Source organism: Homarus americanus, unplaced genomic scaffold, assembly GCF_018991925.1.
Source record: "Homarus americanus isolate GMGI-L3 unplaced genomic scaffold, GMGI_Hamer_2.0 scaffold33585, whole genome shotgun sequence".
NCBI classification, from domain to species: Eukaryota; Metazoa; Arthropoda; class Malacostraca; order Decapoda; family Nephropidae; genus Homarus; species Homarus americanus.
The window spans coordinates 1-23,842 of record NW_024716303.1 but is presented as its reverse complement, the minus strand read 5'-3'; the positions used below and the strand labels follow the sequence as shown (position 1 = coordinate 23,842).

Here is a 23,842-nt window from a genome sequence, read left to right as displayed (position 1 = left end):
ATATAACACTTACCCATCATCACTATATATAACACCACCCATCATCACTACATATAACACCATCCATCATCACTACATATAACACCATCCATCATCACTACATATAACACCACCTATCATCACTATGATATAACACCATCCATCATCACTACATATAACACCATCCATCATCACTACATATAACACCACCATCATCACTACATATAACACCATCCATCATCACTACATATAACACCATCCATCATCATTACATATAACACCATCCATCATCACTACATAACACCACCATCATCACTACATATAACACCATCCATCATCACTACATATAACACCATCCATCATCACTACATATAACACCATCCATCATCACTACATATAACACCATCCATCATCATTACATATAACACCATCCATCATCACTACAGATGGGTAGTTCCGAGATTCTCGTGACACACACACATTACTTTGTTATATATATATATATATATATATATATATATATATATATATATATATATATATATATATATATGTATATATATATATACTGTATATATATTTATATATATATCATGTAGATCCACAATGATAATATTGATGAAATTTGCTTGTTTTATTCACATCTTCAGAGGCAACTGAAGATGTCTTGAATAAAGCAAAGTAAGGTGCTCATTTTTCTTCTCGTGTGATTTTATCAATATATATATATATATATATATATATATATATATATATATATATATATATATATATATATATGCTGATAACCAAGGAAAGAAGAAACACGAAGTTCCCAAGCGCTTTCGTGTAATTCATCTTCAGGGATGAGTACAGACTTGTGGTTTATCAGCATATACCTAGATCACTGCACCCAGTGATTTGCTTATATATATATATATATATATATATATATATATATATATATATATATATATATATATATATATATATATATATATATGTGTGTGTGTGTGTGTGTGTGTGATTGTTGTGGTTAAACACTGTTGATTAACGTATAGCCTATTTTTTGTAGTATAGGACTATATTATGATCATATTTTTATGCCCTTCAATGTTTATCCCGCCATAATGCAGGGGTATTATACTACTACTAATAATATACCATAATAGCTTTGTTGTAGTATTATATTAATGGATACATATAATGAGACTCTTTTTTAGGTTAAACGTTGCCGATTTGTTTAAAAATGAAAAGTAATATAATATGGGAAATTGATTTAGGAGAACAGAAAGCCTAATGTACAGTACGTATTAAGAGCTTTTGCCTCGACCTACGCAGATTCTTCCGGGTGATGATCAATTAGACTGTTACTGCTTGCACTTCATACGCCATCATGTTACCATAACCTGCTTGATATATCTCTTGAGTTTAATTATTGATGAGTACACAGGTCTGTTTCAAACTAGAATACTGTATTCTGTTAAAAGGAACTAGTTTTAAGCGCAGTAACAACAACATCGTTTCCTTAGTATACAGGTATTGGCAGTATTCTTGGTTAATTATGATTCTCGAGTTTAAACATTGACCCAGTGAATGTGTTCTAGAGACCTTACTATGTGAACACCCCCACCCCCCACTACCACCACCCCAACCTTCAAATTCAAGATGGCGCAGACTCACGATTACACTACGCGTCATAGGAAACAAAATCTTTACTTGATATATTTATTCTGTAACCAAGCTGAATGATTTAGGTTATCCGCAGCCTAGTTAAATCAACACCACAAATACATTCAAGCCCAGTGAATTACGGTCCTGAAATCGTGGTTATGAAACCTTCTTACCATCACGTTCACAGCTGTCTACCCTGCTTTTTTTTCCATTTATCGTACGACCAAAAATGACTAAATGTACGATTTCATGTCCAGTTGTGAGAATTGTAAGCTAGAAGCTGCGTCGGGACCATTGGTATTCATGGTGATGCTTCAAGTCCGATAGTGTGCGGCGAGTTTATCTCGTTATGTTTTCTTCCTTCCTTCTCTCTCAGTATAAAGTTACGGGTCTTACAGTCTCAGTCTTGGTTCCGGTCTTGTATCTCCGGGTCTTGTGTCTCTGGGTCTTGTGTCTCCGGTCTTGTGTCTCCGGTCTTGTATTCCGGGTCTTGTGTCTCCGGGTCTTGGTCTCTGGGTCTTGTATCTCCGGGTCTTGTGTCTCTGGGTCTTGTGTCTCTGGTCTTGTGTCTCCGGGTCTTGTGTCTCGGTCTTGTATCTCCGGTCTTGTGTCTCCGGGTCTTGTGTCTCTGGGTCTTGTGTTCCGGTCTTGTGTCTCCGGGTCTTGTGTCTCTGGTCTTGTGTCTCCGGGTCTTGTGTCTGGTCTGTATCTCCGGGTCTTGTATCCGGGTCTTGTATCTCCGGGTCCTGTGTCTCCGGGTCTTGTGTCTCCGGTCTTGTGTCTCCGGGTCCTGTGTCTCCGGGTCCTGTGTCTCCGGGTCTTGTATCTCCGGGTCTTGTATCTCCAGTCTTGTATCTCCGGGTCCTGTGTCTCCGGGTCTTGTGTCTCCGGTTCTGTGTCCGGGTCCTGTGTCTCAGGTCTTGTGTCTCCGGGTCCTGTGTTCTGGTCTTGTGTCTCCGGGTCTTGTGTCTCCGGGTCTTGTGTCTCTGGGTCTTGTTCTCCGGGTCTTGTGTCTTCGGGTCTTGTGTCTCCGGGTCTTGTGTCCCTGGCCCTTGGTCTCCTGGTCTTGTGTCCCGGGTCCTGTGTCTCCAGGTCCTGTGTCTCCGGTCTTGTGTCTCCGGTCTTGTGTCTCCGGGTCCCATGTCCCGGTCTTGTGTCTTCGGTCTTGTGTCTCCGGGTCCTGTGTCTCCGGGTCTTGTGTCTCCGGTCTTGTGTCTCCGGGTCCTGTGTCTCCGGGTCCTGTGTCTCCAGGTCCTGTGTCTCCGGGTCTTGTGTCTCCGGGTCCTGTGTCTCCGGGTCCTGTATCTCCGGTCCTGTGTCTCCGGGTCTTGTGTCTCCGGTCTTGTGTCTTGGTCTTGTGTCTTCGGTCTTGTGTCCCGGTCCTGTGTCTCCGGGTCTTGTGTCTGGTCTTATGTCTCCGGTCCTGTGTCTCCGGTCCTGTGTCTCCGGGTCCTGTGTCTCCGGTCTTGTATCTCCGGTCCTGTGTCTCGGTCCTGTGTCTCCGGGTCTTGTGTCTCCGGTCCTGTATCTCCGGGTCCTGTGTCTCCGGGTCTTGTGTCTCCGGTCTTGTGTCTCCGGGTCTTGTATCTCCGGTCTTGTATCTCCGGGTCTTGTGTCTTCGGGTCCTGTGTCTCCGGTCTGTGTCTCGGGTCCTGTGTCTCCGGGTCTTGTGTCTCTGGTCTTGTCTCCGGGTCTTGTATCTCCGGGTCTGTGTCTCCGGTCCTGTGTCTCGGTCCTGTGTCCTCCAGGTCTCCATCTCGTGCTTGTTCTCTCTTGGTTCCAGGTGTCTCGGTCTTGTGTCTCCGGGTCTTGTCTCAGGTGTCCTGTGTCTCAGGTCTTGTGTCTCCGGTCTTGTATCTCCGGGTCTTTGTCTCGGTGTATCTCTGGTCCTGTGTCTCCAGGTCTTGTGTCTCCAGGTCTGTATCTCAGGTTTGTATCTCCGGGTGTATGTCTCTCCTTCTCCGCTGTCGGGTCTTGTCTCAGGTGGTTGTCTTGTGTCTCCGGTCTGTGTCTTAGGTCTTGTGTCTCCGGGTGTTGTATCTCCAGGTCTTGTGTCTAAGTCTTGTGTCTCCGGTGTATCATCTCCGGTGTATCTCAGGTTCCCTGTATCTCCAGTGTGTCTCTCGGGTCTGTATCTCCAGGTCTTGTATCTCCGGGGTCTTGTGTCTCGGGTCCTTGTCTCAGGTCTTGTGTCAGGTCCTGTCTCAGGTCTTGTATCTCCGGTGTCTTGCTCAGGTCTGTGTCTCCGGGTCTTGTGTCTCCCAGTGCTTGTATCCCGGGTCTGTGTCTCCGGGTCTTGTGTCTCCAGGTCTGTGTCTCCAGGTCCTGTGTCTCAGGTGTCTTGTGTCTCAGGTGCTTGTGTCTCCGGGTCCTGTGTCTCCGGTCCTGTGTCTCCGGTCTTGTGTCTCCAGGTCTTGTATCTCGGTCTTGTGTCTCGGGTCTTGTGTCTCGGTCCTGTATCTCGGGTCTTGTCTCTGGTCTTGTGTCTCGGGCTTGTGTCTCAGGTCTTCCTTGTATCTCCAGGTCTTGTATCTCCGGGTCTTGTCTCCAGGTCCTGTCTCCAGGTTTGTATCTCAAGTCTTGTGTCTCGGGTCTTGTGTCTCCGGGTCTTGTCCAGGTCCTGTGTCTCGGTCCTTCTCCAGGTCTTGTGTCTCCGGTCTTGTGTCTCTCCGGGTCCCTTCCGGGTCTTGTATCTCCGGGTCTTGTGTCTGCCGGTCTGTGTCTCCGGGTCTTGTGTCTCCGGGTCTTGTGCTCAGGTCTTGTGTCTCCGGTCCTTGTCTCCAGGTCTTGTCTCCAGTTGTATCTCCGGTCTTGTGTCTCCAGGTCTGTGTCCCGGTCCTGTATCTCGGTCTTGTGTCTCCAGGTCTTGTGTCTCCGGTGTCCTGTCTCCGGTCTTGTACTCCAGGTCCTGTGTCTCAGGTTCTGTGTCTCCAGGTCCTGTGTATCTCCGGTCTTGTGTCTCCAGGTCTTGTATCTCCAGGTCTTGTGTCTCAGGTCTTGTGTCTCCGGGTGTCTTGTCTCCGGGTCCTGTGTCTCCGGTATTGTGTCTCCAGGTCTTGCTGTCTCAGGTCTTGTCTCCGGGTCTTTGCTCCGGGTCTTGTATCTCAGGGTCTTGTGTCTCGGTTGTGTGTCTCCGGGTCCTGTCTCGGGTCCTGTGTCTCCAGGTCTTGTATCTCCGGGTCTTGTATCTCCAGGTCTTGTATCTCGGGTCTTGTCTCCAGGTTCTTGTCTCCGGTCTGTGTGTCTCCGGGTCCTGTGTCTCCGGGTCTGTATCTCCGGGTCTTGTATCTCCGGTCTTGTATCTCCGGGTCTTGTATCTCCGGTCTTGTGTCTCCGGGTCTTGTATCTCCGGTCTTGTATCTCCGGGTCTTGTCTCCGGGTCTTGTCTCAGGTCTTGTGTCTCCAGGTCTGTATCTCGGTCTTGTTCCGGTCTTGTTGTTTCTCCGGTCTGTCTCGGTCTTGTCTCGGTCTGTGTCTCGGGTCCTGTGTCTCCAGGTCTTGTATGTCTCCGGGTCTTGTATCTCCGGTCTTGTATCTCGGGTCTTGTGTCTGGTCTTGTATCTCCGGGTCCTGTGTCTCCGGGTCTTGTATCTCAGGTCTTGTATCTCAGGTCTTGTATCTCCGGGTGTGTCTCCAGGTCTTGTATCTGGTCTTTGTCTCTCCAGGTCTTGTATCTCCGGGTCTTGTGTCTCCGGTCTTGTATCTCCGGTCTTGTGTCTCCGGGTCTTGTGTCTCCAGGTCTTGTGTCTCCGGGTCTTGTGTCCTCGGGTCTTGTATCTCCGGGTCTTGTGTCTCCGGTTCTTGTATCTCGGGTCCTGTGTCTCCGGGTCCTGTGTCTCCGGGTCTTATCTCCGGGTCTTATCTCGGGTCTTGTATCTCCGGGTCTTGTATCTCCAGGTCTTGTATCTCCAGGTCTTGTATCTCCGGGTCTTGTGTCTCAGGTCTTGTGTCTCAGGTCTTGTATCTCGGTCTTGTATCTCAGGTCCTGTCTCCCGGTCTGTCTCCGGGTCTTGTGTCTCAGGTCCTGTGTCTCCGGGTCTTGTATCTCCGGGTCTTGTGTCTCGGGTCTTGTATCCTCGGGTCCTGTGTCTCCGGGGATTGTATCTCCGGTCTTGTATCTTGGTCTTGTATCTCCGGGTCTTGTGTCTCAGGTCTTGTATCTCCGGGTCTTGTATCCTCGGTCTTGTATCTCGGGTCTGTCTCCGGGTCTTGTATCTCCGGGTCTTGTGTCTCCGGGTCTTGTGTCTCCGGGTCTTGTGTCTCCGGGTCGTATTCCGGGTCTTGTGTCTCGGGTCTTTATCTCGGTCCTGTGTCCCGGGTCTGTGTCTCCGGTCTTGTATCTCCAGGTCTTATCTCCGGGTCTGTCTCTCCGGGTCTTGTGTCTCCGGGTCTTGTGTCTCCGGTCTTGTATCTCCGGGTCTTGTGTCTCGGGTCTTGTATCTCGGGTCCTGTGTCTCCGGGTCCTATGTCACCAGGTCTTGTGTCTCGGTCTTGTATCTCGGGTCTTGTCTCCGGGTCTTGTCTGGTCTTGTGTCGGTCTTGTCTCAGGTCCTTATCTCCAGGTCTTGTATCTCGGGTCTTGTATCTCCGGTCTTGTTCCTCGGGTCTTGTGTCTCAGGTCTTGTGTCTCCGGGTCTTGTGTCTCTCAGGTCTTGTATCTCCGGGTCTTGTGTCTCCGGGTCTTGTGTCTCCGGGTCTTGTATCTCGGGTCTTGTGTCTCCGGTCTTGTATCTCGGGTCCTGTGTCTCCGGGTCTTGTGTCTCCGGTCTTGTATCTCCGGGTCTTGTATCTCGGGTCTTGTATCTCCGGGTCTTGTCTCTCCGGTCTTGTGTCTCCGGTCTTGTATCTCGGGTCTTGTGTCTCCGGGTCTTGTGTCTCAGGTCCTGTGTCTCGGGTCCTGTGTCTCCGGGTCTTGTATCTCCGGTCTTGTCTCCAGGTCTTGTGTCTCCGGGTCTTGTATCTCCGGTCTTGTATCTCGGGTCTTGTATCTCCGGGTCTTGTATCTTCGGGTCTTGTGTCTCTGGTCTTATCTCCGGGTCTTGTATCTCCGGGTCTTGTGTCTCCGGTCTTGTATCTCCGGTCTTGTGTCTCGGGTCTTGTGTCTCCGGGTCTTGTGTCTCCAGGTCTTGTATCTCCGGGTCCTGTGTCTCGGGTCTTGTGTCTCCGGGTCTTGTATCTCCGGGTCTTGTATCTGGTCTTGTATCACGGGTCTTCATATCACCGGGTCTTGTATCTCCGGTCTTGTATCTCCAGGTCTTGTATCTCCGGGTCCTGTCTCGGGTCTTGTATCACCGGGTCTTGTATCACCGGGTCTTGTATCACCGGGTCTTATCACCAGGTCTTGTATCACCGGGTCTTGTATCACCGGGTCTTATCACCGGGTCTTGTATCACCGGTCTTGTATCACCGGGTCTTGTATCACCGGGTCTTGTATCACCGGGTCTTGTATCTCCGGTCTTGTATCCTGGTCTTGTATCACCGGTCTTGTATCTCGGGTCTTGTATCTCCGGGTCCTGTATCTCCGGTTCTTGTATCTCGGGTCTTCTATCACCGGGTCTTGTATCACCGGGTCTTATCTCCGGGTCTTGTATCTCCGGTCTTGTATCTCCGGGTCTTGTCGGTTGCTCCGGGTCTTTGTACCGGGTCTTTTCCTGGTCTTGTATCACCGGGTCTTGTATCTCCGGTCTTGTATCTCCGGGTCTTGTATCACCGGGTCTTGTATCACCGGGTCTTGTATCACCGGGTCTTGTATCTCCGGTCTTGTATCACCGGGTCTTGTATCACGGGTCTTGTATCTCCGGTCCTTATCTCCGGGTCCTGTATCTCCGGGTCCTATCTCGGTCTTGTATCTCGGGTCTTGTATCTCGGGTCTTGTATCACGGGTCTTGTATCCTGGGTCTTATCTCCGGTCTTGTATCTCCGGTCTTGTATCTCCGGGTCCTGTATCTCCGGTCCTTGTGTCTCCAGTCTTATCACCGGGTCTTGTATCACCGGGTCTTGTATCTCCGGGTCTTGTGTCTCCGGGTCTTGTATCTCCGGGTCCTGTATCTCCGGTTGTATATCACGGTCTTGTATCACCGGGTCTTGTATCTCGGGTCTTGTATCACCTGGTATCACCGGTCCTATCTCCGGGTCTTGTATCTCCGGTCTTGTCTCCGGGTCTTGTATCTCGGGTCTTGTATCACCAGGTCTTGTATCACCGGTCTTGTATCACCGGGTCTTGTATCTCGGGTCTTGTATCACCGGATCTTTGTATCACCGGGTCTTGTATCTCCGGGTCTTGTATCTCCGGGTCCTGTATCTCGGATCCTGTATCTCCGGGTCTTGTATCTCCGGGTCTTGTATCTCCGGGTCCTGTATCTCCGGGTCTTGTATCACCGGGTCTTGTATCTGGGTCTTGTATCACCGGGTCTTGTATCTCCGGGTCTTGTATCTCCGGGTCTTGTATCTCCGGTCCTGTATCTCGGGTCTTGTATCACCGGGTCTTGTATCACGGTCTTGTATCACCGGGTCTTGTATCACCGGGTCTTGTATCACCGGGTCTTGTATCACCGGTCTTGTATCACCGGGTCTTGTATCTCCGGGTCTTGTATCACCGGGTCTTGTATCACCGGGTCTGTCACCGGGTCCTGTATCTCCGGGTCTTGTATCTCCGGGTCTTGTATTCTCGGGTCTTGTATCACCGGGTCTTGTATCACCGGTCTTGTATCACCGGGTCTTATCACCGGGTCTTGTATCACCGGTCTTATCTCGGGTCTTGTATCACCGGGTCTTGTATCACCGGGTCTTGTATCACCGGTCTTGTATCACCGGGTGTTTATCACCGGGTCTTGTATCACCGGTCTTGTATCACCGGGTCTTTACTCCGGGTCCTGTGTCTCCGGGTCTCAGTTACCTGGATGCGTACACGACAGCTCAGGTGTTTAGTATTGAGGACTGTGTAAGGTTGGATTGGGTTATGGTGTGTTAAGGAGGTTGAGGGTCGTTGAGGCTAGGCTGTGAGGTTAGGTTATGGCGGGTAATATAAGTTTAAGTTTGGTTAAGTTATGTTAAGGGTTGAGGGTCACGTTAGGCTAGGCTGTGAGGTTAGGTTATGGCGGGTAATATAAGGTTAAGTTTGGTTAAGTTATGTTAAGGAGGTTGAGGGTCACGTTAGGCTGGGCTGTGAGGTTAGGTTATGGCGGGTAATATAAGGTTAAGTTTGGTTTGGTTATGTTAGGGGTTGAGGGTCACGTTAGGCTAGGCTGTGAGGTTAGGTTATGGCGGGTAATATAAGGTTAAGTTTGGTTGGTATGTTAAAGGAGGTTGAGGGTCACGTTAGGCTAGGCTGTGAGGTTAGGTTGTAATGGGTAATATAAGGTTAAGTTTGGTTAAGTTATGTTAAGGAGGTTGAGGGTCACGTAGGCTGGGCTGTGAGGTTAGGTTATGGGGGTAATATAAGGTTGGTTAAGTTATGTTAAGGGGTTGAGGGTCACGTAGGCTGAAGGCTGTGAGGTTGGGTTATGGGGTATATAAGGTTAAGTTTGGGTTGTTATGAAGGAGGTTGAGGGTCGTTAGGCTAGGCTGTGAGGTTAGGTTATGGCGGGTATTAAGGTTAAGTTTGGTTAAGTTATGTTAAAGGAGGTTCAGGGTCACGTTAGGCTGAGGTTGTGAGGTTGGGTTATGGCGGGTAATATAAGGTTAGTTTGGTTGGTTATGTTAAGGAGGTTGAGGGTCGATTAGGCTACTGTGAGGTTCGGTTATAATGGGTAGTAGGTTGAGTTAAGGTTATATACAGTGTTGTCACATTTAAAAAGTAAATCAGTGATTTAAAACTCGCTGTAATAATCAACAATTTTTGACATACGAGCGTCAAAATGTCATGCATTCATAAATGCATATTTTCATGAAATTCATTTTCAACTCTTAACTTTTCCAGTAATTAAATTAATGACCAGTAATAACAATTGTGAGCGATAATTAGTAATGTACACATACATAAGATGCTGTTAACTGTAGTCCTGCTGTGGTATAAATTAGTTTATTTTGAGTATCTAAATTAGTGAAATTATTAAAGTACAGTAATGTGTTGTTAGTATGTAAAGTGAATAATTAGTTTGGTTTACTTGTCCATATCTGACATATATACAATACTGTACTACTGATACTATAATAACCTAACGATACCGTACATTATACTATATACTGTACTCACTTTCATAATAACCTAACGATACCGCAGTACATTATACTATATACTGTACTACTGTCTATAATAACCTAACGATACCGTACATTATAATTATATACTGTACTACTCTCTATAATAACCTAACGATACCGTACATTATACTATATACTGTACTACTGACTATAATAACCTAACGATACCGTACATTATAATTATATACCAAATTACTGACTATAACCTAACGATACCGTACATTATACCTATATACCGTACTACTGTCTATAATAACCTAACTGATACCCTACATTATTCTCTATATACTGCAATTACTGTCTAAGAACCTAACGATACCGCACATTATAATTATATACTGTACTACTGTCTATAACCTAACGATACCGTACATTATTCTATATATACTGTACTACTGTCTATAAGAATCTAACGATACCGTACATTATACTATATACTGCACTACTGTCTATAATAAACTCTAACGATACCGTACATTATACTCATATACCGTACTACTGACTATAATAACTCAACGATACCGTACATTATAATTATATACTGTACTACTGTCTATATTAACCTAACGATACTGTACATTATTCTATATACTGTACTACTGTCTATAATAACCTAACGATACCGTACATTATACTATATACCGTACCACTGTCTATAATAATCCAACGATACCGTACATTATACTATATACCGTACTACTGACTATAATAACTCAACGATACTGCGTACATTATACTATACTGTACTACTGTCTATAATAACCTAACGATACCGTACATTATTCATATACTGTACCACTGTCTATAAGAACCTAACGATACCGGGGTACATTATACTATATACTGTACTACTGGACTATAATAACCTAACGATACCGTACATTATACCATATACTGTACTACTGTCTATAATAACCTAACGATACCGTGTACATTATACTATATACTGTACTACTGTCTATAAGAACTCAACGATACCGTACATTATTCTCTATATACTGTACTACTGTCTATAAGAACTCTAACGATACCGCATACATTATACCATATACTGTACTACTGTCTATAATAACCTCCAACGATACCGCCGTGTACATTATTCTATATACCGTACTACTGTCTATATATCCTAACGATACCGTACATTATACTATACTGTACTACTGATCATAATAACCTAACGATACCGTACATTGTACTATATACCGTACTACTGACTATAAGAACCCAACGATACCGTACATTATTCTATATACTGTACTACTGTCTATAAGAACCTAAACGATACCGTACATTATACTATATACCGTACTACTGTCTATAATAACCTAACGATACCGTACATTATACTATATACCGTACTACTGACTATAATAATTCCAACGATACCGTACATTGCGTCATATATACTGTACCAACAGTTCATAATAACCTAACGATACCGTACATTATTCTATATACTGTACTACTGTCTATAAGAACCTAACGATACGTACATTATACTATATACCGTACAACTGTCTATAATAACCTAACGATACCGTACATTATATATACCGTACTACTGTCTATAATAACCTAACGATACCGTACATTATACTATATACTGTACTACTGACTATAATAACCTAACGATACTGCACATTATAATTATATACCGTACTACTGTCTATAATAACTCAACGATACCGTACATTATTCTATATACTGTACTATTGTCTATAATAACCTAACGATACCGTACATTATACTATATACTGTACAACTGTCTATAATAACCTAACGATACCGTACATTATACTATATACTGTACTACTGTCTATAATAACCTAACGATACCGTACATTATACTATATACTGTACAACTGTCTATAATAACCTAACGATACCGTACATTATACTATATACTGTACTACTGTCTATAATAACCTAACGATACCGTACATTATACTATATACTGTACTACTGTCTATAATAACCTAACGATACCGTACATTATACTATATACCGTACCACTGTTCATAATAACCTAACGATACCGTACATTTTACTATATACTGTACAACTGTCTATAATAATCCCAACATACCATTAATATACTCATATACCGTACTACTGACTATAATAACTCTAACGATACCGGGTACATTATAATTATATAACAAAGAATCATTCATAATAACCTAACGATACCGCATTATACTATATACCGTACTACTATTCGGTCAACTCAACGATACTCGCACATTATACTATATACCGTACTACTGTCTATAATAACCTAACGATACCGCACATTATACTATATACCAGCCATACTGTCTATAATAACCTAACGGATACCGTACATTATACTATATACTGTACTACTGTCTATAATAACCTAACGATACCGCACATTATACTATATACTGTACTACTGTCTATAATAACCTAACGATACCGTACATTATACTATATACTGTACTACTGTCTATAATAACCTAACGATACCGTACATTATACTATATACTGTACTACTGTCTATAATAACCTAACGATACCGTACATTATACTATATACTGTACTACTGTCTATAATAACCTAACGACACCGTACATTATACTATATACTGTACTACTGTCTATAATAACCTAACGATACCGTATGAATGGTACTATATACTGCATCAATGTCTATAATAACCTAACGATACCGTACATTATACTATATACTGTACAACTGTCTATAATAACCTAACGATACCGCACATTATACTATATACTGTACTACTGTCTATAATAACCTAACGATACCGTACATTATACTATATACTGTACTACTGTCTATAATAACCTAACGATACCGTACATTATACTATATACTGTACTACTGTCTATAATAACCTAACGATACCGTACATTATACTATATACTGTACTACTGTCTATAATAACCTAACGACACCGTACATTATACTATATACTGTACTACTGTCTATAATAACCTAACGACACCGTACATTAGTACTATATACTGTACTACTGACTATAATAATTTAACGACACCGTACATTATACTATATACTGTACTACTGACTATATTGTCCTTAACGACACCGTACATTATATACTATATACTGTAATTACTGTCTATATAATCCCAACGATACCGCACATTATAACATATACTGTACTCACTGTCTATAATAATCCTTAACGACACTGCACATTATACTATATACTGTAAATACTGTCTATAATAACCTAACGACACCGTACATTATACTATACTGTACTACTGACTATAATAAATTAACGACACCGTACATTATACTATATACTGTACTACTGGACTATACATTAACCTAACGACACCGTACATTATACCAGTATACTGTACTCACTGTCTATAATAACCTAACGATACCGTACATTATACTATATACTGTACTACTGTCTATAATAACCTAACGATACCGTACATTATACTATATACTGTACAACTGTCTATAATAACCTAACGATACCGTACATTATACTATATACTGTACTACTGTCTATAATAACCTAACGATACCGTACATTATACTATATACTGTACTACTGTCTATAATAACCTAACGATACCGTACATTATACTATATACTGTACTACTGTCTATAATAACCTAACGATACCGTACATTATACTATATACTGTACTACTGTCTATAATAACCTAACGATACCGTACATTATACTATATACTGTACTACTGTCTATAATAACCTAACGATACCGTACATTATACTATATACTGTACTACTGTCTATAATAACCTAACGATACCGTACATTATACTATATACTGTACTACTGTCTATAATAACCTAACGATACCGTACATTATACTATATACTGTACAACTGTCTATAATAACCTAACGATACCGTACATTATACTATATACTGTACTACTGTCTATAATAACCTAACGATACCGTACATTATACTATATACTGTACTACTGTCTATAATAACCTAACGATACCGTACATTATACTATATACTGTACTACTGTCTATAATAACCTAACGATACCGTACATTATACTATATACTGTACTACTGTCTATAATAACCTAACGATACCGTACATTATACTATATACTGTACTACTATGTTCATAAGAACCTTAACGATACCGTACATTATAATTATATACCGTACTACTGTCTATAATAACCTAACGATACCGTACATTATAATTATATACTGTACTACTGTCTATAATATCCCAACGATACCGTAAGAATATAATTTATATACTGTACTACTGTCTATAATATCCCAACGATACCGTACATTATAATTATATACTGGTAATTACTGTCTATAATAACCTAACGATACTGTACATTATAATTATATACTGTACTACTGTCTATAATAACTCAATTATTACCGTACATTATACTATATACTGCAACAATCAATTATATTAACCTAACGATACCGTACATTATATACTATATATCGTACTACTGTCTATAATAACCTAACGATACCGTACATTATACTATATACTGTACAACTGTCTATAATAACCTAACGATACCGTACATTATACTATATACTGTACTACTGTCTATAATAACCTAACGATACCGTACATTATACTATATACTGTACAACTGTCTATAATAACCTAACGATACCGTACATTATACTATATACTGTACAACTGTCTATAATAACCTAACGATACCGTACATTATACTATATACTGTACAACTGTCTATAATAACCTAACGATACCTACCATATACAGTAGGGCTTTTGCCTTTTTATTTATTTTTTCTTAAATGTGATTAAATTTTATGCATTTGAGGTTTTATAAAATGTTTGTGTTTAGACTTTATTTAAAACAACATCTTGTAATTAATCATTTCGGACATTATTCCAGCTAATATTAGGTTAAGTTCGGTCACGTTAGGTTTGACTAAGTTAGGATAGGTTGGGTTAGGTCAATTTCACTTAGACCTTCAGACCAAAGCATTGGTAGCTGTAGCCTAGCTGAAGAACCTAGCGTGTCTTTGTAGCCTTCAGTAGTGTATGTATGTATGTATGTGTGCAAGTAAATCACTGTAGGTGCGCGTGATCTAGGTATATGCTGATAACCACAAGGAAAGAAGAAAACACGAAGTTCCCAAGCGCTTTCGTGTAATTCACATCTTCAGGGGTGAGTACAGACTAAAGAGAAGTACAAAACAAGGTGTATATATACAGAGGAGGGTGAGATCAGGTCCACAATGGTCAGGTATTAGGTAATGACCCTACTAATCTTTAAATAGCACCGCAACTGTTGGTAGTCAGGTCAGAGGGTAAGGTGACCCAACCTTCTCACCTGGTTACAAATCTTCTTAATTAAAAATTGTCCAGTTTGTACATGCCATTACTCAAATTCATGTTGAATGCTTCGGTATGTTTAATGAGACTAGATTCTATGATGTTCCTACTGTCAATTGAATTACAAGGTAATATTGAGGAGGCTTTATCCCAGTCAATGCAATGCTTGTTATCCCTCAAATGAACAAACAGTGCATTGGATTCCTGGCCTGTCTTAACACTATATTTATATTGTTTAAGTGTAGTTACAAGATCTTTACCTGTTTGGCCTAAGTAAAACATATTACATTCCTTGCAAGGAACTTTATAAATGCAACCAATTGTGTTGTTGGGGAAGTTCTTAATTAACATAACAGTGCATGAGTTTTTAAATGCCACATTGACGTTCCAGGTTTTTAGTTGTAAAGGAATTTGAGAGAAATTTTTGTGAAATGGTAATATTAAGATATTCTTATGGTCATGGGTGGGCTTGGGATCAGTTCTATAAAAAGATTTCTTAGTAATGTTCAGGCATTTGTCTATGGAAGATCTAGGGTATTTAAGGTTTGAGCCAATATTATAGATATATCTATATTCCTCATCAATGAATTCCGGACTGCAAATTCTCAAAGCACGTAAAAACATTGTTGAAAATACTGACTGTTTGACTCTATTATGGTGGGCAGAATAATAATGAATGTATGAACACACATTAGTAGGTTTTCTATAAATACTGAACTTAAAAGTGTTACCTATTCTGTGTATCAGACAGTCTAGGAATGGCAATTTACAGTCTTGCTCTAATTCCACAGTGAATTTGATCGAGGGGGCTAAGTTGTTAAGTTGTGGCAGGAAAGCTTTTAGGTCCTCATTACATGGCCAGAGACATAATACATCATCTACATATCTAAACAAGACTGCTGAGGGTGGTAAAATATTACTTAATAGTTTCTTTTCAAAGAATTCCATATATAGGTTGCTTAATACAGGTGAGAGTGGATTACTCATTGCCATACCAAATTTTTGAGCATATTATTCTCCATTGAATTCAAATTTACAATCCTTAATACATAGTTTGATGAGTTCGATGAAGTCTTCTTTCGAGACGGGCAGTGAAATATTGTCCAGGGAATCTATGAGGAACTCCAGTAAATCATCAATTGGGACCTTTGTAAAGAGTGATGTTACATCAAAATTGACCAGTTTAAAATCATAATTAATATGTAAGTTATTGAGTTTATCAACCAAATCCATATTATTCTTGATATTAGAGTTAGAAATGTTGCCAACTAGGGGATTTAGTAAAGAAACTAACCATTTAGATAATTTATAAGAGATTGACCCAACTGAGCTAATGATGGGTCTTGCTGGGTTATTGGGCTTGTGGGTCTTGATTACACCGTACATGTATGGCAGTGGAGGGGACGTTGAAGTAAGATGTTTAATGAGAGTAGCTTTGCCTCTCAATAGAGACTTCAGTTTTTTGTTGAACTGGGTGTTAACTGTGTTGAGAGGATTATTTATGAGCTTAGAATATGTTTGAGCATCACATAAAAGGTCATTCATTTTAGAAATATAATAATTTTAGAAATATAATACATCAGTATGTATGTATGTATGTACAGTATGTATGTATGTATGTTGCTGGCCGTTCATTATCACACCCTATTTAGATAGAGATCCTGTCTGCTTAACTGGCTCACATTACACATGATAGTGAGCACATTGGCGTCAGTATTGCTGGAAGACTTTACTGTTAATATACCGTTACATTCTGTTATGGTTTGTTGCTCAGGTGAATACAGTATTTATTTTTGCCTTCCTTTACCCAGACCAACTTCCGCCTCTCCTGACCTTCCTGGTAAATGTCTTTCACACGTGAGGTATTTCTCCCCCACATCATAGTAACTCAGATCCTTTGTCATATTAAGTTTTCATAACTAGTTTATTGACAGAGAAAGGTCACATACACGTTACACACACGCATACAGACACAGACGCTTGGCTATACAGACATAGATATAGACACAGACCTCAGACTTGTTCCCGTCTCATGGTGTCAGAGTTTTTACGTTGAGATAAAACTTGAGATAAAAAAACAATTGTTTCGGAATGGCAGAGTAATGACCTGAACAAACGAAGAGGCATTTGTGATACATAGTAAAAGAGTAATATAACTATAATGATAATAACAGCAGGAGACATTAAGTGTACCGGTAAGTGAAGAGCTTTATAACGAACTGGGAATTTGTTCAATCTTAAATTTGACGGGAATTAATTTCTCCTTAATAGCCTTGTGATTCTGATAGTTCATTCCGTTTTTCTAACAAAGACTTACGTAACAGGTACACGTGGAACACACTAGGCTACGGGTACACAAATCATCATGGCTGGCCCTTGTCGTAATACATTGTTGACTCCGTTATTGTCAACAGTTGGTCACATAATCCATTGTTTTAAGGAACTTTGAGTTGAAAATATCCGGATATTAAATTCACTTGTGAAACAGAACGAGCTTAACAACTTGTGGTTCACGAGTGTTGTCTACAATACACACTGTAGGTGTGGAAATAAACTAAACAATATAAATGGCGTTAGAATATTAATTTACCACTTATATATGCTATAAATTTCATGTCTCCAATGAGGAAATTAATTCATTATTGAAGTATTTCGTTCTAAATGACTACTTACCTTCACAATGTTTCATTTCTTAAATCCCAGAAGAAATAACGATGACGTTCACCGAAAGCCTTGACAGCTCGTACATCAGTGAAATATATTACATTGTGACTTACTGTACCTGAGACACGTGAGCTGAAATATTTATAACCCACTCAGATGAATTTTGTGAAGTTGGTTCCCGCGGATTGACGTCATAGAGCAACTCCCGCACTTGGGGTTCCTTCCCTCGGTCTCCCCCTTTATGAAGTGGAACAGTCCGGTGTTATATATATTTTTTTTTCACTTACTGGTTCTATCACACAGGACCTGGTGGAAATAAACTTTATACGGCTTGGTTAGACTATCCTTGGTCGAGTCGATTTACTGTATACCATTGTGTGTACCTACATTGTTTATATCCGGTGCCGACACGCTGTATATCTGCTCTGTATACATGCTGAATTAGTGTAGATGTATATGACGATTTTATTGAGCATAAATTGATCTATTTATATCCATGTATTTATCAGTCTCTCTTCTACATGTATTATTTGTGAACATAAGATTAGTTTAACTCACTGCTATGTTGTTCAAGTAGGCTAAACTGTCTTGTTTCCGTGACATGTAACCTCTCACTGCAGGAGACGACCAGCCAGCATAGTGTGTGGGTTACTGGCCTCCACCCACCACTATACCACTACTATCACCAGAACCAACACTATCACTAACACCATCACAGGCATCATCACCAGCCTTGATCGTGTTATCTCTATATTGCAAGAATTAATTCGAAGCTCAACAACATAACGTTCGTAGTTCAGCCATTCATCCCGTCACGATCTTTGGGCTGGTTCATACGTGCGTAAATAAATAAATATTACTTCTGTGCGCTTTATTTTTTGCTTTCGACCATCCTGGTTTAATGTAACCTAATGACACTTATTTTACAACCTTGTTTATTCTGGTGTTACCGATTTTTCTGGTTTGATTTATACTGCTATTTTTTTTTCATTTTATTTTTTCCCCATAATTTGATATATAGTCTATAGATTATTTAACATTATTCAAATTATAATTAAAGGTTAGAAATTTTCTTAATGGCGTTTGGTGAATATTTATTTATAATTAATACTATACACTTTTTGTTTATATTAAGTGATTTTTATTTATAATTATCACTTTTTAATTCCATATTTTTTGAGGAAGGCAGAACGTGTTTTAGAGTCATAGAGGCGACTGTTCTCACATGGCGAAGAGAGAATTATGTACTGTAATTTCCTCCCAGCGTTTGACGAACTAAAGAAATGTTAAGCGTTGCCTTGGTTATGTATACGTGTGTATGTGTGTCTGTATGTATACGTGTATTATGTGAGTAGGTGTGTGTGTGTGTGTGTGTGTGTTAAACGATTACTTTGAACCACAGACAATATATCGTTGTTATTACACGTCTTTAATGTATTGATAATAATCATGTCCTGCTACTTAAGATATAGCGATATATATCAACCGAGATAACGTAAAAAAATATAACGATATGTCAGGATAGATAACAAGATGTAACGATATAATTTAATTGAACATAAAACTAACCTTAAAAACCCATAATATCGTAAAAAAATATCGTAAGAAATATCGCACAAATCCAAACTATCGCTACAGTGCTCCTCTGCCGTACCTAAGATCACAAGGGCGTAGTAGTGGTAGGGACCGTCATGCAACATTCAGACAGTCACACCCGCAGATCTAACCAGTGGACGCTGCTACGTAAGGGGTCACTGTCCACAGATAATAAACTAATGCACGCAACAGCTGGGGCCAGTACCACACACACACACACACACACACACACGATGTCAAGGGGCGGAAGCGAATATTTTTATTAACTTGTCGATATAATAATAATAATAATAATAATAATAATAATAATAACAGCATCACAGCCAACCTGGGTTTAAATTCTGAGAAGGTTTTTATAGATTGTTTTGGCCATTGTAAGTGAGGGTAAGAGAACGGGGCGTTAAGTCTTAGAGGCGACGGATTACACTACATTGAGGTGGCGAGTCCGATGTAATGGGGGACCACGTGAAGATTAGACACCCTAGCTTATTACACTTGATAAGACGCCCTAGCTTATTACACCTGATTAGACGCCCTAGCTTATTACACCTGATGATTAGATATCCTAGCTTATTTCACTTGATGGAAGAAGCTAAGGTGTTTATTCTTCAGGTGAAATAAGCTGGGGTGTCAAATCATCAGATGAAATAAGCTAGGGTATATAATCCTTAGGTTAAATAAGCAAGGGTGGCTAATCATCAGGTGAGTCGGTAAAATATAGGTATCACAGCACAAGACAGCCAGTTAGGTTATGTTGTGAAATGAAGGTTAAAAGAAGAACCCGGTACCTGAAGTGTTTGAACCCAAGTCAGCAGGTTATATACGTCGTCCAGTGGAGATTTAGAGGGAGAAACGAACCCACGAACCTTGGAGAAATGTGGTGAGGGTGTGAGATATAAGTTAAGAGGGAGGAGGAGGAGGTGTTGTTATGACTTGGGTGTTGTGACTGTCACCCTCCCTCCTCCCTTCTTCCTAATTTAATTTAAGGAGTAAGAGTCCATTTTTTTTAACTTTTGTGTCTCAAACTCCGGTAACTACTCTCCTGCCATCCATCTTCCTCTCACCACCACTATTACCACCGTCACCAACACTACCACCACCATTACCATCGTCGCCAACACTACCACCACCATTACCACCGTCGCCAACACTACCACCACCATTACCACCGTCGCCAACACTATCACCACCATTACCACCGTCACCAACAACACTACCACCACCATTACCATCGTCGCCAACACTATCACCACCATTACCATCGCCAACACTACCACCACCATACCACCGTCACCAACACTATCACCACAATTATTACCACCGTCACCACACTACTACCACCACCATTACCATCGTCGCCAACACTATCACCACCATTACCATCGTCGCCAACACTACCACCACCATTACCACCGTCACCAACACCATCACCACCATTACCACCGTCACCAACACTACCACCACCATTACCATCGTCGCCAACACTATCACCACCTTACCACCGTCACCAACACTACCACCACCATTATCATCGTCGCCAACACTATCACCACCATTACCATCGTCGCCAACACTATCACCACCATTACCACCGTCACCAACACTACCACCACACCATTATCACGGATCACCAACACGCACCACCATTACCATCGTCGCCAACACTATCACCACCATTACCACCGTCACCAACACTACCACCACAATTATCATCGTCGCCAACACTACCACCAATTACTACTCCACCGTCACCAACACTACCACCACCATTACCATCGTCGCCAACACCATCACCACCATTACCACCGTCACCAACACTACCACCACCATTACCATCGTCGCCAACACTATCACACCACCATTACCACCGTCACCAACACTACCACCACCATTACCACCGTCACCAACACCATTCACCACCATTACCACCGTCACCAACACTACCACCACCATTACCATCGTCGCCAACACTACCACCACCATTACCATCGTCGCCAACACTACCACCACCATTATCACCGTCACCAACACCACCACCACCACTACCATCGTCGCCAACACCATCACCACCATTACCACCCGTCACCAACACTACCACCACCACCATTATCACCCAACACTATCACCACCATTACCACCGTCACCAACACTACCACCACCATTACCATCGTCGCCAACACTACCACCACCATTACCATCGTCGCCAACACTATCACCACCATTACCACCGTCGCCAACACTACCACCACCATTACCACCGTCACCAACATACCACCACCATTACCATCGTCACCAACACTATCACCACCATTACCACCGTCACCAACACTACCACCACCATTACCATCGTCGCCAACACTAACAACTATTATCACCGTCACCAACACTCACCACCATTACCATCGTCGCCAACACATCACCACCATTACCACCGTCACCAACACTACCACCAACATTATCACCGTCACCAACACTATCACCACCATTACCACCGTCACCAACACCACCACCACCATTACCATCGTCGCCAACACTACCACCACCATTACCATCGTCGCCAACACTACCACCACCATTACCACCGTCACCAACACTATCACCACCATTACCACCGTCACCAACACTATCACCACCATTACCATCGTCGCCAACACTACCACCACCATTACCACCGTCACCAACACCTACCACCACCATTACCACCGGTCACCAACACCATCACCACCATTACCACCGTCACCAACACTATCACCACCATTACCAACGTCACCAACACTATCACCACCATTACCACCGTCACCAACACTACCATTACCATCGTCGCCAACACTACCACCACTATTACCACCGTCACCAACACCATCACCACCAATACCACCGTCACCAACACTATCACCACCATTACCACCGTCACCAACACTATCACCACCATTACCACCGTCACCAACACTATCACCACCATTACCACCGTCACCAACACACTACCACCACCATTACCACCGTCACCAACACCATCACCACCATTACCACCGTCACCAACACCATCACCACCATTACCACCGTCACCAACACTATCACCACCATTACCACCGTCACCAACACTATCACCACATTACCACCGTCACCAACACTATCACCACCATTACCACCGTCACCAACACTACCACCACCATTACCACCGTCACCAACACCATCACCCAATCATTACCACCGTCACCAACACTATCACCACCATTACCACCGGTCACCAACACTATCACCACCATTACCACCGTCACCAACACTAACACCACCATTACCACCGTCGCCAACACTATCACCACCATTACCATCGTCGCCAACACTATCACCACCATTACCACCCACCAACACTACCACCACCACCATCATCGTCGCCAACACTACCACCACCATTACCACGTCACCAACACTACCACCACCATTACCACCACCGTCGCCAACACCATCACCCACCATTACCATCGTCGCCAACACCATCACCACCATCACCACCGTCCACCAACACACTATCACCACTATTACCATCGTCGCCAACACACTATCACCACCATTACCATCGTCGCCAACACCATCACCACCATTACCGTCACCAACACTATCACCACCATTACCATCGTCGCCAACACTATCACCACCATTACCACCGTCACCAACACTACCACCACCGTTACCACCGTCACCAGCACTATCACCACCATTACCATCGTCGCCAACACTATCACCACCATTACCACCGTCACCAACACTATCACCAATTACCATCGTCGCCAACACTATCACCACCATTACCATCGTCGCCAACACTATCACCACCATTACCACCGTCACCAACACTATCACCACTTCATTACCATCGTCGCCAACACTATCACCACCATTACCACCGTCACCAACACTACCACCACCATTACCACCGTCACCAACACTATCACCACCATTACCATCGTCGCCAACACTATCACCACCATTACCACCGTCACCAACGCCACTACCAAGATCTCTCTCTAATCCTTACCGCCAATATTCTTTCTCCACATTTTCCTTCCTCGTCTCTTTTGTTTCTCGGCCTTTATCACTTTCTCACCTTTCTCACTCGTCCCTGCCTTTGTTTTCGCTTCTACATCCTTTTTTTTCCCCTGTCTTTATTTCTCCGCCTTCTTTCCTGCCCTTTTCCTTCCCGCTTTATTTCTTTCCTTACCTAACCTAACCTGTAGCTACAGCATGGGCGTGGCACTGCACTTGATTGCTTTCACTTCTTGCAATTAGGTCAGGTGCCTATTCACACCTGGGTCGACTAGGGGTGGATGGGGGTTTACTTTGTTGGGTATTTGACGAGCAATACGTAACTGAACGAAGTACAACA

The 23,842-nt window shown here is 42.3% G+C and overlaps 1 protein-coding gene across 1 annotated transcript; it reads right to left on the bottom strand.

Moving 5' to 3' along the window:
- Nucleotides 1-2,028: 2,028 nt before the first annotated feature.
- On the bottom strand, nt 2,029-8,088 carry LOC121858110 (serine/arginine repetitive matrix protein 2-like; the record flags this gene model as incomplete). The annotated part of the gene is made up of 5 exons (XM_042354344.1): nt 2,029-3,455; nt 3,864-5,000; nt 6,968-7,391; nt 7,513-7,674; nt 7,847-8,088. Coding segments are annotated over 5 exons (3,392 nt in total), but the record flags the coding sequence as incomplete, so codon positions are not given.
- Nucleotides 8,089-23,842: the final 15,754 nt, after the last annotated feature.